General features: G+C 44.6%; 1 protein-coding gene across 1 annotated transcript in view; it reads right to left on the reverse strand.

The window, feature by feature from the left end:
• Positions 1 to 13,743, reverse strand: part of LOC132834339 (unconventional myosin-Va-like) — a 202,041-nt gene that overhangs the window by 70,406 nt on the left and 117,892 nt on the right. Inside the window, exons 11-15 of the mRNA XM_060853108.1 lie at positions 12,018 to 12,099; positions 10,941 to 11,081; positions 9,858 to 9,983; positions 8,073 to 8,156; positions 3,663 to 3,812 (exon numbers count right to left, since the gene is read on the reverse strand). Of these exons, the coding sequence (XP_060709091.1) occupies positions 3,663 to 3,812; positions 8,073 to 8,156; positions 9,858 to 9,983; positions 10,941 to 11,081; positions 12,018 to 12,099 (583 nt within the window). The remainder of the gene's footprint in view (positions 1 to 3,662; positions 3,813 to 8,072; positions 8,157 to 9,857; positions 9,984 to 10,940; positions 11,082 to 12,017; positions 12,100 to 13,743) is intronic.

Raw genomic sequence — 13,743 nt, forward strand, 5'->3', positions numbered from 1 at the left:
TGGTCAGACATCTGCTTGAGCCCAGAGACTCTCCTCAATTTTTTTTTGGGGGGGGGTGGGGGTTGGAGGAGAGGTGTCAGAAAAATTCAGGGACGTTATATGTTGATCCCATTTATCTGCTTCCCAGCAATCAGGTCTTCAGCTGGGAAACCTGGGAAAAAGGTGACACACCATCTCCTCAAGTCACAGAATGGGAGCTGAGAGAAGATAATGGACAATGCAGGGAATTGAGAAGTCACAAAAGAACACAAGCAGCTTAGGAATCTAACAAAAGGAAGGGAAGGCAAGACTGAAAATGAGAAAGGGAGCCTTCTCTTTTAAACCAGCTTCAGGCAGGTAGCAAACAATACTAAATAAAGAAGAAAAATATAAAAGTGAAAACAACAGAAGATAATTCACAAAGGTGCTGACGGTGTTTCACATGATCCATTAGCACCGAGCTGCCCTCCTTTATAAATCAGTAATTGGAACCTCTTTTACAGTAATCAAATGGCTTATCCATATGTTACAGCCTTGTAAGGTCTGACAGATGCAGGATTGGATTTAAAATTCTCATCCTTGTTCCCCAATCCCTTTGTGGCCATGCACTTCCCCATGTCTGGAATCTCCCCAGAACCTTCCGCAATATGCTGTATGTGCATTCCCAATTATAACGTCTTCACTGCTGCCGCCTATATTTACCTTAGCCCCAAGTTGTGGAATTGCCCCGTCCTTGCACCTCTCTTACCTGATGGAAAAGACTCGTCAAGCTTTATGTAATTTTCATTGTCATTGTTTGCTCTATATAGTTTCTGTGAAGGCATCTTGGAATCTTTCATTATGTCAGAGGTGCAATGTAAATGTAGATCCCTGGTATTGCTGCTGTTCAGACAATGGGAATCCAACAAATGATGCTGGTGCTGCTAGTTCTTGGTACCAAATCACAAACTCATTTTGCCTCAAAGCCTCAGTGACTTTTTTGCCTCATGTACACAGGGTCCCAGACTCTCCCACACAGTAACATCTCTCAGCCCTGATTGAAATCCTGTGGTAATGCCAACTTAAATAATTTAAGGAGAGGCCAGCACTTCTCTGCATGTGCCAGAGAGCGCCAGGTGAGTGTAGAGGGAGTAAGAGTGAGAGAGTGTAGCGAATGAGAGGGTATGAGAGTGAGTGTGAGGGTAAAGAAAGGCTGCCTAAGTGAGAGAGAGAGAGATTGTAGAGTGTGTGATAGTGAGTGAGAGAGTGAGAGAGTGAGAGAGTGAGAGAGAGAAAAAACTTGGCAGATGGAATATTATTTGGAAAGATGTGAGGTTATGCACTTTGGCAGGAAGAATAGATAAGCTGAATATTATTTAAATGGGGATGAACTGTAGAAAGCTGCAACACCGAGGGATTTGGGAGTACTTGTCCATGAATCTCACAAAGCTAACATAGAAGTTCAACAGATTATAGAGAAGGCATATTAAATTTTTAGCCTTTATTTCAGTTATATAAAAATTTGGAGGTTTTCCTGAAACTATCCAAGGCAGGGGTCAGACCGCAGCTGGAATACTGTGAGCAGTTTTGGTCTCCTTCTCTACAGAAAGCTCCACTGGCCTTGGAAGCAGTCCAGATCGAGAGTGACACCAGGTGTGGACAAAGTGAAAAATCACACAACACCAGGTTAGAGTCCAACAGGTTTATTTGGAAGCACGGGCTTTCGGAGCGCTGCTCCTTCATCAGGGATTTTATTAAGAACAGAGGTTGAGTAGGTTGGACAGGTACGTGTTGCAGTTTAGGACGATGAGAGAAGACTTATTGAAACAGATAAGGTTGTTTGGGGACTTGACAGGATAGGTGTTGAGAGGCTGCTTCCCCTTGTGAAAGATCCCAGGACATAATCTCAGAGTAAGGAGTCAACTATTTAAGACAGAACAGAAGGAATCTTTTCCTGTCAGAAGGTAATGAATCTCTGGAACTCTGTACCACAGAGGATTGATGAGGGCAGAGTGGTAGATGTGAACTATATGGACTTCAGTAAGGCGTTCGACAAGGTTCCCCTTGATTAGTAAGATTAGATCTCACGGAATACAGGGAGAACTAGCCATTTGGATACAGAACTGGCTCAAAGGTAGAAGATAGAGGGTGGTGCTGGAAGGTTGCTTTTCAGACTGGAGGCCTGTGACCAGTGGAGTGCCACAAATAATTTGGAAGTGAGCATAAGAGGTACAGTTTGTAAGTATGCAGATGACACCAACATTGGAGGTGTAGTGAACAGTGAAGAGGGTTACTTCAGACTACAACAGGGTCTTGACCAGATGGGCCAATGGGCTGAGAAGTGGCAGATGGAGTTTAATTCAGACAAATGCAAAGTGCTGCATTTTGGGAAAGCAAATCTCAGCAGGACTTATACACGTAATGGTAGGGTCCTAGGGAGTGGTGCTGAACAAAGAGACCTTGGAATGCAGGTTCATAGCTCCTTGAAAGTGGAGTCGCAGGTAGATGGGATAGTGAAGAAGGTGTTTAATATGCTTTCCTTTATTGGTCAGAATATTGAGTACAGGAATTGGGAGGTCATGTTGCGGCTGTACAGGACATTGGTTAGGCCACTGTTGGAATATTGCGTGCAATTCTGGTCTCCTTCCAGATGTTGCGAAACTTGACAGGGTTCAGAAAAGATTTACAAGGATGTTGCCGGGTTGGAGGATTTGAGCCATAGGGAGAGGCTGAACAGGCTGGGGCTGTTTTCCCTGGAGTGTCGGAGGCGGAGGGGTGACCTTATAGAGGTTTACAAAATTATGAGGGGCATGGATAGGGTAAATAGACAAAATCTTTTCCCTGGGGTCGGGGAGTCCAGAACTAGAGAGCATAGGTTTAGGGTGAGAGGGGAAAGATATAAAAGAGACCTAAGGGGGTGACTCAGAGGCTGGTACGCGCATGGAATGAGCTGCCAGAGGAAGTGGAGGAGGCTGGAACAATTGGAACATTTAAAAAGCATTTGGATGGGTATATGAATAGGAAAGGTTTGGAGGGATATGGGCCGGGTGCTGGCAGGTGGGACTAGATTGGATTGGGATATCTGGTCGGCATGGACAGGTTTGACTGAAGGGTCTGTTTCCGTGCTGTACATCTCTATGACTGAAGTGATGTGAACAAATAAGGACCATCCTTCTGGAAAGGACAGTAATAGAGCAGTCACAGTAAATGAACAACCCAATATCCAGCTTCGAACTTCCTAATCTTTTTCCATCGGAATCTAAATTCCCCAACAGAGGGAACTGAAACTCCATTTCTCTTGGTTTGTTGGTGAAGGCCCCCAAGCCAGTCATTGATTAGATTAGATTATTTACATGTGAAACAGGCCCTTCGGCCCAACAGGTTCACACCGACCCGCCGAAGCGCAACCCACCCATACCCCTACATTTATCCCTTACGTAACACTACGGGCAATTTAGCATGGCCAACTCACCTGGATTGTGGGAGGAAACCGGAGCACCCAGAGGAAACCTACGCAGACACGGGGAGAACGTGCAAACTCCACACAGTCAGTCGCCTGAGTCGGGAATTGAACCCGGGTCTCAGGCGCTGTGAGGCAGCAGTGCTAACCACTGTGCCACCGTGCCGCACAGGTTTAGTACAGCAGCAACATGGGCATGCAAACCCCAACCACTGAGCCACCTCAAGCCAAGTGCCAGTCTTACCTGGTGTCCCACTGATTTCTTGTGCTCCTTGCTGGCCTGCAGTGATCGAGGCTTGGCCGATTTCACAGTTGCCCTGGTAACAGGGGGACGTCCTTCAGTAGGGCTGGTGGCCGGTTTCTCATCTTGGAAGAGCTCCGCGAGAAGATTCAACTGGTTTGGTGTGAATCACAAGAACAAGCAGAGAAAAAATTCACATCAGCAAATCCTTAACCCTTTGTTCCGAAAGCTCACACCCAAGAAACCAGGCACTGGGTTGGCTGATGCTGCAGACCCACAGTCAACATTTTAATGGGGCAGCAATCCTATAACTGGCTCTTAGAAAAGACAAAAATTCAATTTGTGCACCAACCCAATTAACAGCTCAATGGTACTAAATAGAACAACACTGAAATTACAGCACAGAAAACCAGCAGATGATATTGGTAGAGGTACAGGTAAATCTTTGATGGATATTGCACCTGGTGTGGTCTCCTCTATATCGGGGAGACAGGGTGCCATCTTGCTGATCGTTTCAGAGAACGTCTCTGGGATACCCACACCTACCAACCCCATCACCCAGTGGCTGAACACTTCAACTCTCCCTCCCACTCCATCAAGGACATGCAGGTCCTGGGCCTCCTCCACCGCCATACCGTTACCACCTCACGTACAGTGGAAGAACGCCTCATATTCCACATTGGAACCATGCAACCACACAGGATTTCAACAGCTTCCTCATTTCCCCTCCCCCACATTATCTCTGTCCCAAGACTCCGACTCGGCACCCCCGTCTGGACCTGTCCACCACTCCACCTATCACCTTCTCCCTCACCATCACTTTCTCAGCTACCTTCCCCCCAACCACACCCCCCTCCCACTTATCTCTCAGCCCCAGCCCACAAGCTCATTCCTAATGAAGGGCTTATGCCTGAAACATCGATTCTCCTGGTCTTCGGATGCTGCCTGACCTGCTGCACTTACTCAACAACACACACTCGACCCTAATTCACAAAGAACCCAACTGACTGTTGATCAGGTCTAATTTTGACCTGAAATTCTCATTAACAACTCACCTCAAGATACTTGATCACAGGAGGAGAGCTGCAATGCTTCGGGTTCTTTTTTTTCAACCAGAAAGCAGAGAAGGGGCTTATGTGGTGCAATGGTAGAGTCCCTACCATTGGATCAGGAGATCCGGGTCCAAGTGCTACCTACTCCAGCTTTGTGTAAGAACATCTCTGAATAAAGTTGATTTGAAAATATCCACCAGCCAGCAGAGGCAGGGAGCACAGAGTTAAAGGCTTCCAATGAAGGGACAGGCTCCAAATATAGACTAGGCAGAAGTGGATACTGCAGATGCTGGAGATTAGAGTCAAGAGTGGACGGTGCTGGAAAAGCACAGCAGGTCAGGCAGCATCCGAGGAGCAGGAAAATCAACGTTTCGGGCAAAAGCCCTTCATCATTACTCTAATCTTGACCCAAATATACACAGTCCTCGCGCACTGACACAAGGATTGCACATCAGTTCCAACACTGCAAATGACATCTTCAGGATTCTATGTTCCACTGGGATGGTGCAAAAATCAACTCACTACTTCCAGAGAAAGTTCCTTTCAAATCTCACCGTAACTTTCTAAACACACTTCGAATACCTATTATTTACTTATCTATGCTATTTAACTCTGTGGTCTGCCCATATTGCTCACAAGACAAAGCTTTGCACTGTGCCTCAGTACACATGACAATAAATTCAATTCAATACCAGCACTGATTTATTGCAGAGTACAGATTCAGAATACAGTCAGTAACAGATAGCAATCATTAAGCTGCTGTGTTTCTGGCAATTTTGCATGCATCAAACACGGAATCCACTTTGTGAACTCTGTATGTCCTCTAAATTACAACTCCTCTCTATTCAAAGCACTGCGTCATGTTGAAGTACAGATTCATAGCCATTTCTTCAGTGGTCTTTCTTGGACAGGTGGCAGAGGGACGACGACATCACAGAGTTTCATTTTGTTCTCATCCTTCACACTTGCACTTTTTGGTAATCTCCATTTGCTATCTTACAGTCTCTCGGGATCGAGCAGTGTGTCCACTCTGCTTCGAGAGGTTCAGAGCTGGCAAAGAGTCCAACGCTGAATCTGCCAACTCTGCCGCACAGAGGGTAAGTGGTACGGGATGGGGGAAGACAGGTTTCGGGCTGCCTCTGATAACTCAACATCACTCATACACATCCCTAATGAAGTCTCTCAATGTGCTCACTGCCTTCCCGAATGAGTTTTCTTTGTCACAAGCCAGACCCTCCCTGAGGCAACAGCTGTATTTGATTTCTTCAGAAATGTTCTGAGGACATTAGCACAGTAATCCTGATATTCCCCTTGGGAACCTGTGCAGACAGCAGCTGGTTGGCAGTAGGCTGGTGTCAGAAATACCATCAACAGCTGTTGACAGAGGAGTTGGTTTTGAGGGATTAGCATCTCAATGCTGACCTAATGACTAAGATCTGTTACAAATCCACCTTTACATCACGAGTAAAAAGTGAGGTCTGCAGATGCTGGAGATCAGAGCTGAAAATGTGTTGCTGGTTAAAGCACAGCAGGTTAGGCAGCATCCAAGGAACAGGAAATTCGACGTTTCGGGCCAGAGCCCTTCCTGATGAAGGGCTCTGGCCTGAAACATCGAATTTCCTGTTCCTTGGATGCTGCCTAACCTGCTGTGCTTTAACCAGCAACACATTTTCACCTTTACATCACCCCAACTGTACGGGACACTCATGCAAGAGGAGCTCTAAGACTCTGTGAGGAATTGAGAGCAAGGGGGACACTGTCTCAGGCGAAGAGGTCAATTGTATAGGACTGAAATGAGAAGAAATGCCTTCACTCAGGGGACTTGATACCTGTGGAACTAATAACACCAGAGAGGGTTGTAGATGCTCCATTAGTGAGGAAATTCAAGGCAGAGATCAGCAGACATTCAGGGAATCAAAGACAATGGGATGCTGGTGAGATGATGAGTGGATCATCCATGATTATACTGAATGGCAGGGCAGCTTGGAGAGATAAATCTTCTAGGCTTCCTTTTTTAAAATATTTTTTGTATCATTCAGGATAGTGAAACTACTGACTGAGCTCAAGGACAGCCAAAATAAGCATGCATTTTTAAAAATCCACCATATTTATAGATAAGGTGGACTACAGTGAGGCTGATGAGGACACTAATGTCTCTATTCAATAGTCTCATGCAGCAGACAGATCAAGCCATATCCTTCTTGGTTGTTAGAACAGCGCAGCCCTGGGGCTTTCCATCTCATGCAACAGCCAGAGATACAAACTGGAAATTTTAAAAAACTTTTACCTTCTGAGGAGTCAACATCCATGTGCATCAAACAGGACAAAAGAAACGTAACAATCAGCATTGAATCAGAAAACGTAACCAAATAAAAACAGCAGAGTGGCCAGCGTTTCGGGTTTCCGTCTCTCTCTCTCTCTCTCCTGCTCATTCTCCCTTTCACTGCAATAATGTCCACCAATAGTCACTGCCCCCTAATACCAATTCTACATAACTAATGATAATGCAGGATTTCTTGAAATCAAAGGCCAAGTATCCTTGCTTCAGGATGGCTGACTTGACAGAAGTGAGTTGGGCTGGGGGTGGGGTGGGGTGGGGGGTCAGGAAACTGCACTGGGAGGCTTCTCAAATGAGGGCAGAGATATTTATGAGATGCCAACATCATGGAGATAGCCAGCTGATTTATATACTCACAACCATATAAGGAACACCCTTATTTCTGTCTCTTTCTCTCCTGCTCCCTCTTTTATTCTCAGAGGCACAGCACGTGCACACACACACACAGACAGATACAAAGCACGCGCGCCCACAGACAGACACAGCACGCGCGCCCACAGACAGACACAGCACGCGCGCCCACAGACAGACACAGCACGCGCGCCCACAGACAGACACAGCACGCGCGCCCACAGACAGACACAGCACGCGCGCCCACAGACAGACACCGCACGCGCACACACAGACAGACACCGCACGCGCACACACAGACAGACACAGCACGCGCACACACAGACAGACACAGCACGCGCACACAGACAGACACAGCACGCGCGCCCACAGACAGACACAGCACGCGCGCCCACAGACAGACACAGCACGCGCGCCCACAGACAGACACCGCACGCGCACACACAGACAGACACAGCACGCGCACACACAGACAGACACAGCACTCACACACAGACAGACACAAATCTACGTTATGATATTTTGTCGTTATTTTTTGGAGGAGTGTTGACAGATGACCAGGTGTGATACAGCTTTATAATAGGAGTGCTGCATTCTGTCGACACAATGGACTATTTTTCTGCCACAATTCCAGCAGTTCAGCCATGCTCACGATTTTCAGAGTGCACTCACCTTGCTCGCCTTCAGCACTGTGATCTGTTCCTCATACACAGTATCCTTGTTCTTTTCTAAGAAGCCCTCGCATTGGTACTCAACCTGTTAAAGGCCATTTGGAACAACACTAGATTTAGGTTAATGAATAATCTGCACAACTTCCTGTAAAAGGTCACAGTCAAGATTGATTCAAAACAAAAGCGCAGGAATTTGGAGATCTGTGTTTGACACAGCAATGCAAAGTTAATGGAGTGGAGAGCACTAGATCTGCTATTAAGAAGCTAAAATGTGCTTCACAGTCATAGGAATGGTAAACATCAGAAGAACAAATAGTCAAAATTCAAACAAAACAATTTTTAGGAGAATTGCAAGTTCTATATTTCTATCCAAGTTTCAAACATTAGACAGGTTAATCAATAAGATGGAAATATTCTTTAAAAAAATCCAGATATGACTAATGCCTCTCTGCTATAAAGCTTGAAGCAGCTAGATCTGAACCAGATTAATCTGCTTTCATACGGTGTACAGTAATCAAACTCACAAGATTAAAATCTTATTGGGAAACAGTCAGAGAAACAAAATATTTGATACTATTTAGTGACAGACAATGGAAACAACTTTTTTTTGCTCTTAAAACTACATTTCTCCCTCATTTCAAAAGAAAAGTCACGACTGACCCAATCTCTCAGCACAGAGAGATGACTGGTGGTGGCATAACCTTAGAGTCACCGTGCCTTCGATGAGGGGACAAATCGAGACGGAGAATCCCTCATGGTAGCCCCAGCCAGAAACTGAACGTATGCCAATGGTATCGCTGCATCACAAACCAGCCAACTAAGCTAACTAGCATCAGCATTGAGGAGCCGAGACACAAGTGAACCTATTGAAGGGCAGCCTAAAACATCCTGGAAGAATTGGAATGGGTTTTATGGTTGGTAATACAGATCTTACGAGAAAGTGAGGACTGCAGATGCTGGAGATCAGAGCTAAAAGATATGTGTTGCTGGAAAAGCACAGCAGGTCAGGCAGCATCCAAGGAGAAGGAGAGTCGATGTTTTGGGCATCAGCCCTTCTTCAGGATATGTTATGATATTTTGTCGTTATTTTTTGGAGGAGTGTTGACAGATGACCAGGTGTGATACAGCTTTATAATAGGAGTACTGCATTCTGTCGACACAACGGACTATTTTTCTGCCTTCAGGAAGAAGGGCTTTCCTAAAGAAGGGCTTATGCCTGAAACATTGACTCTCCTGCTCCTTGGATGCTGCCTGACCTGCTGCGCTTTTCCAGCAACACATATCTTTCAGCTCTGATCTCCAGCATCTGCAGTCCTCACTTTCTCGTAGTAATTTTATTTTTGCTAACTTTATTTCTCTCCTGAAGGTGCTGAATTCAAACAAACAGTCTGCCTTCAGTACCTGACTGCAGTGGTCACTATTTAGGAGGATTTTATTTGACTGAAATGGATAAACAAGTACATGCACTCTTCCAGCTGTGGTCATGGGATAATAAACAAGAGAAAGATTGCTCTTGACCAACTCTGTCAGAGTTTAGGAATGATTTTGAAGGGCAGAAGATAAAAAAAAATCCGTCAGTGCAACCAACCGTGAAGCAGGTCAAGAATTGGGATCTTTATGTGAAAGACAGTCATTGTTGAACTTCAGTAAAATAATATGAACCCTCTACTTGCAAAAAGAGATAATTGCTCTAACTACCTGGTCACCAAAATCATTCTTTTATTCCTCGCAAAAACGGAACAGATCAAGAAATCCAAGGAATAATGCAATTGAAAAGCTCTTTTACCTTGTCAGCAAAGTGCTGGATGATGAAGGCCTTGTTTGATAAGCGTGGTTTATAAAACAGCGCACTCTTGTTTAAGTGAGTGTTATAAAGCTTCTGAGCCCAGGTGTCATCAGATCCTTTGGGCATCTTAATGTAAAAGAAAGAACAACGCCAGAGATCAAGAAGGGTCAATATGTGCTTTTGTAAAATTAGAACAAACCTCAAGTGACAAGTACTCTAAACTCCAGGGGTGAAAGCAGAAACAAAATACTGAGGATGCTGCAGAGGTGAAATCAAAACAAAGTGGAGAAACTCAGCAGATCTGGCAGCATCCATGGAGACAGAAACCGAGCTAATATTTCAAATTCAATATAATGCTTCCTCCGAGCTAAAGGAGAGGTGGAGATATTAATGGGCTGTACACTGTAGGAAGAGATGGGTGAGGTGTATGTGGTACAGAAGGAGAGGGCAAAGAAAGGTTAGAGTGTCAGCAAACTAAAGAGCAAAGGTATCAATGAACAAAAGGTAAAGGGAGGCATAAGGATTGTAGAGAAGAGACAGTGCAGGCATCTGGAGATGGGAGTAATAGCAGAATGTTACAGATGGATTTTTACAGCAGCTCCTGGGCTTCTCCAAGGCCAACTCTGTGCTCCGGATTTGGAGCCACTTGAGTTCCTTCTCTAAGGGGCACAGAGAACAAGCTGGATTGGTTTTTTGCAAAACAATCTTGAGGCTTTTGTGATTAATTTACATGGTGCCGGCCCACACATTTCCAGGTTCAGCAAACTTCAATTTAGAACTTGCTCTGCCCAGATTTCAACTCTGGCTGTGGTCTGCCTGCATGCACCGCAAATCGACTACCACACCAGTTTGTAGTTTGGTCAAAATAACAGCCAACAATCTTTCTTAGCTGAACAAGTCTGTCAAAACTACCTGGACTAGGTGCTAGGGCTCTGTTGTCTGGAAATACAGTGAATGTCATATCTTACATACCTTGGTCAACTCAAACTGAGGAAGAAGCTCAGTTACTGTGATGGGAGAACACGGAGGCAAGTGACTCGTCACTGAATACAGGCCAACCCATGTACAACTGTCAAGGCTTACCTTACACTCTTCATCTAATAGGTCCAGGATGCCAAGTTTCGCTTCAATTAGGTTGATACAAGGCTGATTGTCATAAAAATCTATGAGTGTCCATGGAATCTGCTCCTTCATATACTCTTCCTGCTCTAGCTTGAAGACATGCTGGACAGCAAAAAGAAAGCATCTGTTAAACATCTCTGGTCTCCAAACTGCTCAATGTATCAAATCAGGTTAAAGTCAACCATTCTGAAATTTATTTATGACAGGAGAAAGGGTCTATTCCTACAGCACTACACAGTGACTCACTCAATGCTGCTGAATAGTTGTAGGGAACTGCACTGATAATGATCACTTAGTTTTGAGAAAGTACATTAGCCTCTCAGTAAAAAGCATTTAAATTCATTGGATGTTGAGGGAAACGCTCTTAGCACTTTTACAGGACAGCTTTTGTTATTTAACCTCAATGCAGATATCAGAAGGTGTTTATTCTAACCACTATTACTTGGCCATGTGCTACATTTAGTTCAGATTTTCTCTGTGGCCCATTATAGGGAGACAACATCCCTGGATACGGTGGCCACTCTACCTGACCTACACATCTTTGGGTTGTGGGAGCACCCATAGGAAATCCACACAAACACTGGGAAAATGTGAAAACTCCAAACAGACAGTCATCCAAGGGTGAAATCACACCCAGGTGCTTGGCGCTGTGAGACAGCAGTGCTAACCACTGAGCCACCGTACTGCTAATTCTTTAGTTCAGTGTGTCAAGCTGACCACTTCCTTGGCCTTTCTTGGGAAACCCTCTCTTGGTGTTTACAGGTCAAGCATTACAAGAGTAGGCATTACACCTGAATGAAAGCACAAGATGGAGTTTGTCACATCTGCTGGCCATTGTACTAATGGACCAACATCCAGTCCCACTGACTTCCTGAGAACTGAAGGATGGTTTTAACTGGCAGCCAATAAAACCTCACTTACTCAATCTCACTGTCCATGGGAATATCTAACCTTACGGACAACAGTACAAAGACCAGCACCAATTTAAACAAAAATTATACTAATCAAGACACAAAGAAATTAAGACATAGTACTCACCATGTTAAACTGCTGCTGTAATTTCTCGTTAGCATAGTTGATGCAGAATTGTTCAAAACTGTTTATTTCAAAAGTCTCAAATCTGTATAAATGTTCATAACATTAAATGCAGTAAGCAACTGAAACTTCACTTTGAAAATAAAACAAACAGATTGCTTTCTGAAAGCATGCACATTGTGAGCCTGGACTGTTAGCTTTATCTGGCTTGGTGTTAACGTGAGATTAATCAGCTATTCTAGAAACTGAGGGGTTCAAATTGGCCAACGCAGTCTGCTGAAAATATTCTGACAAAGGTGATAGGATATCACGTCAATGCAGAATTACCTCAGAATGGTCATGTAGGAGAGGGCAGATACTATCTCCCATGACGCCTGTATCCCCATTGCTGCCAAACTACACAGGGAGGTGGCCAATGGACTTGGAGCATCTCAGACAGGAACACATCAACAGAGTGATGGTCCCACACTCAGGATAGTTGGTGAAAGTAAGCAACAGCAGAAATTCAGGAGTGGCCCACTACACACACATACTCATCAACTGATCAATTCAATCAGACTGAGAATGAAAATAGCGGCAATTCATGGTATAAGAAATAGATTCAAAAACATTGTCATCTACTGTAATAAATGCTCAGATCCACAGGACATGTAAACTCTCCTGAATTCAAAACAATTGCTTTTAATTACGTTCTTTGGAACATGTGCATAGAACATAGAACAATACAGTGCAGAACAGGCCCTTCGGCCCTCGATGTTGTGCTGACCTGTGAACTATTCTAAGCTCATCCCCCTACACTATCCCATCACCATCCATGTGCTTATCCAAGGATTGTTTAAATCTCCCTAAAGTGGCTGAGTTGGGGCATTCCACTTTCTTACCACTCTCTGAGTAAAGAATCTGCCTCCGACATTTGTCTTAAGTTTATCACCCTTCAACTTGTAATTATGCCCCCTCGTACAAGCTGACGTCATCATCAGAGGACAAAGACTTTCACTGTCAAAACTTTCTTATCCTCTGATCATCTTGTACGTCTCTTTCAAATCCCCTCTTGGCCTTCTTTTTTCCAGAGAATAGACCCAAGTCTCTCATTCTTTCCTCATAAGAGCTTCCCTCCAGACCAGGCAACATCCTGGTAAATCTCCTCTACACTTTTTCCAACGCTTCCACACCCTTCCTGTAACAGGGCAACCAGAACTAAACACAATATTCCAAGTGTGGCCGCACCAGCTTTTTGTATAGTTGCAGCAAAACATTGCGGCTCCAGAACTCAATCCTTCTACCTTCGAAACCTAACACACTGTATGCCTGCTTAACAGCACTATCAACCTGGATGGCAATTTTCAGGGATCTGTGTACGTGGACTCCAAGATTGCTCTGCACATCCACACTACCAAGAATCTTCCCATTAACCCAGTCCTCTGCCTTCCTGTTATTCTTCCCAAAGTGAATCACCTCACATTTAGCTGCATTGAACGCCATTTGCCACTTCTCAGCCCAATTCTGCAGTTTATCCAATTTCCCTGCAACCTATAACATTCTTCCAAACTGTCCACTACTCCACCGACTTTAGTGTCATCTGCAAACCTATCCATCAATGCCTGTATCTAAGTCATTTATAAAAATGACAAACAGCAGTGGTCCCAAAACAGATCCTTGTGGCACACCACTAGTAACCGGACTCTAGGCTGAATATGATAAAGGTACAATTGAGGGAATGGCTGCTTAA

The sequence above is a fragment of the Hemiscyllium ocellatum genome, chromosome 39, assembly GCF_020745735.1.
Source record: "Hemiscyllium ocellatum isolate sHemOce1 chromosome 39, sHemOce1.pat.X.cur, whole genome shotgun sequence".
In the NCBI taxonomy this organism is placed as follows: domain Eukaryota; kingdom Metazoa; phylum Chordata; class Chondrichthyes; order Orectolobiformes; family Hemiscylliidae; genus Hemiscyllium; species Hemiscyllium ocellatum.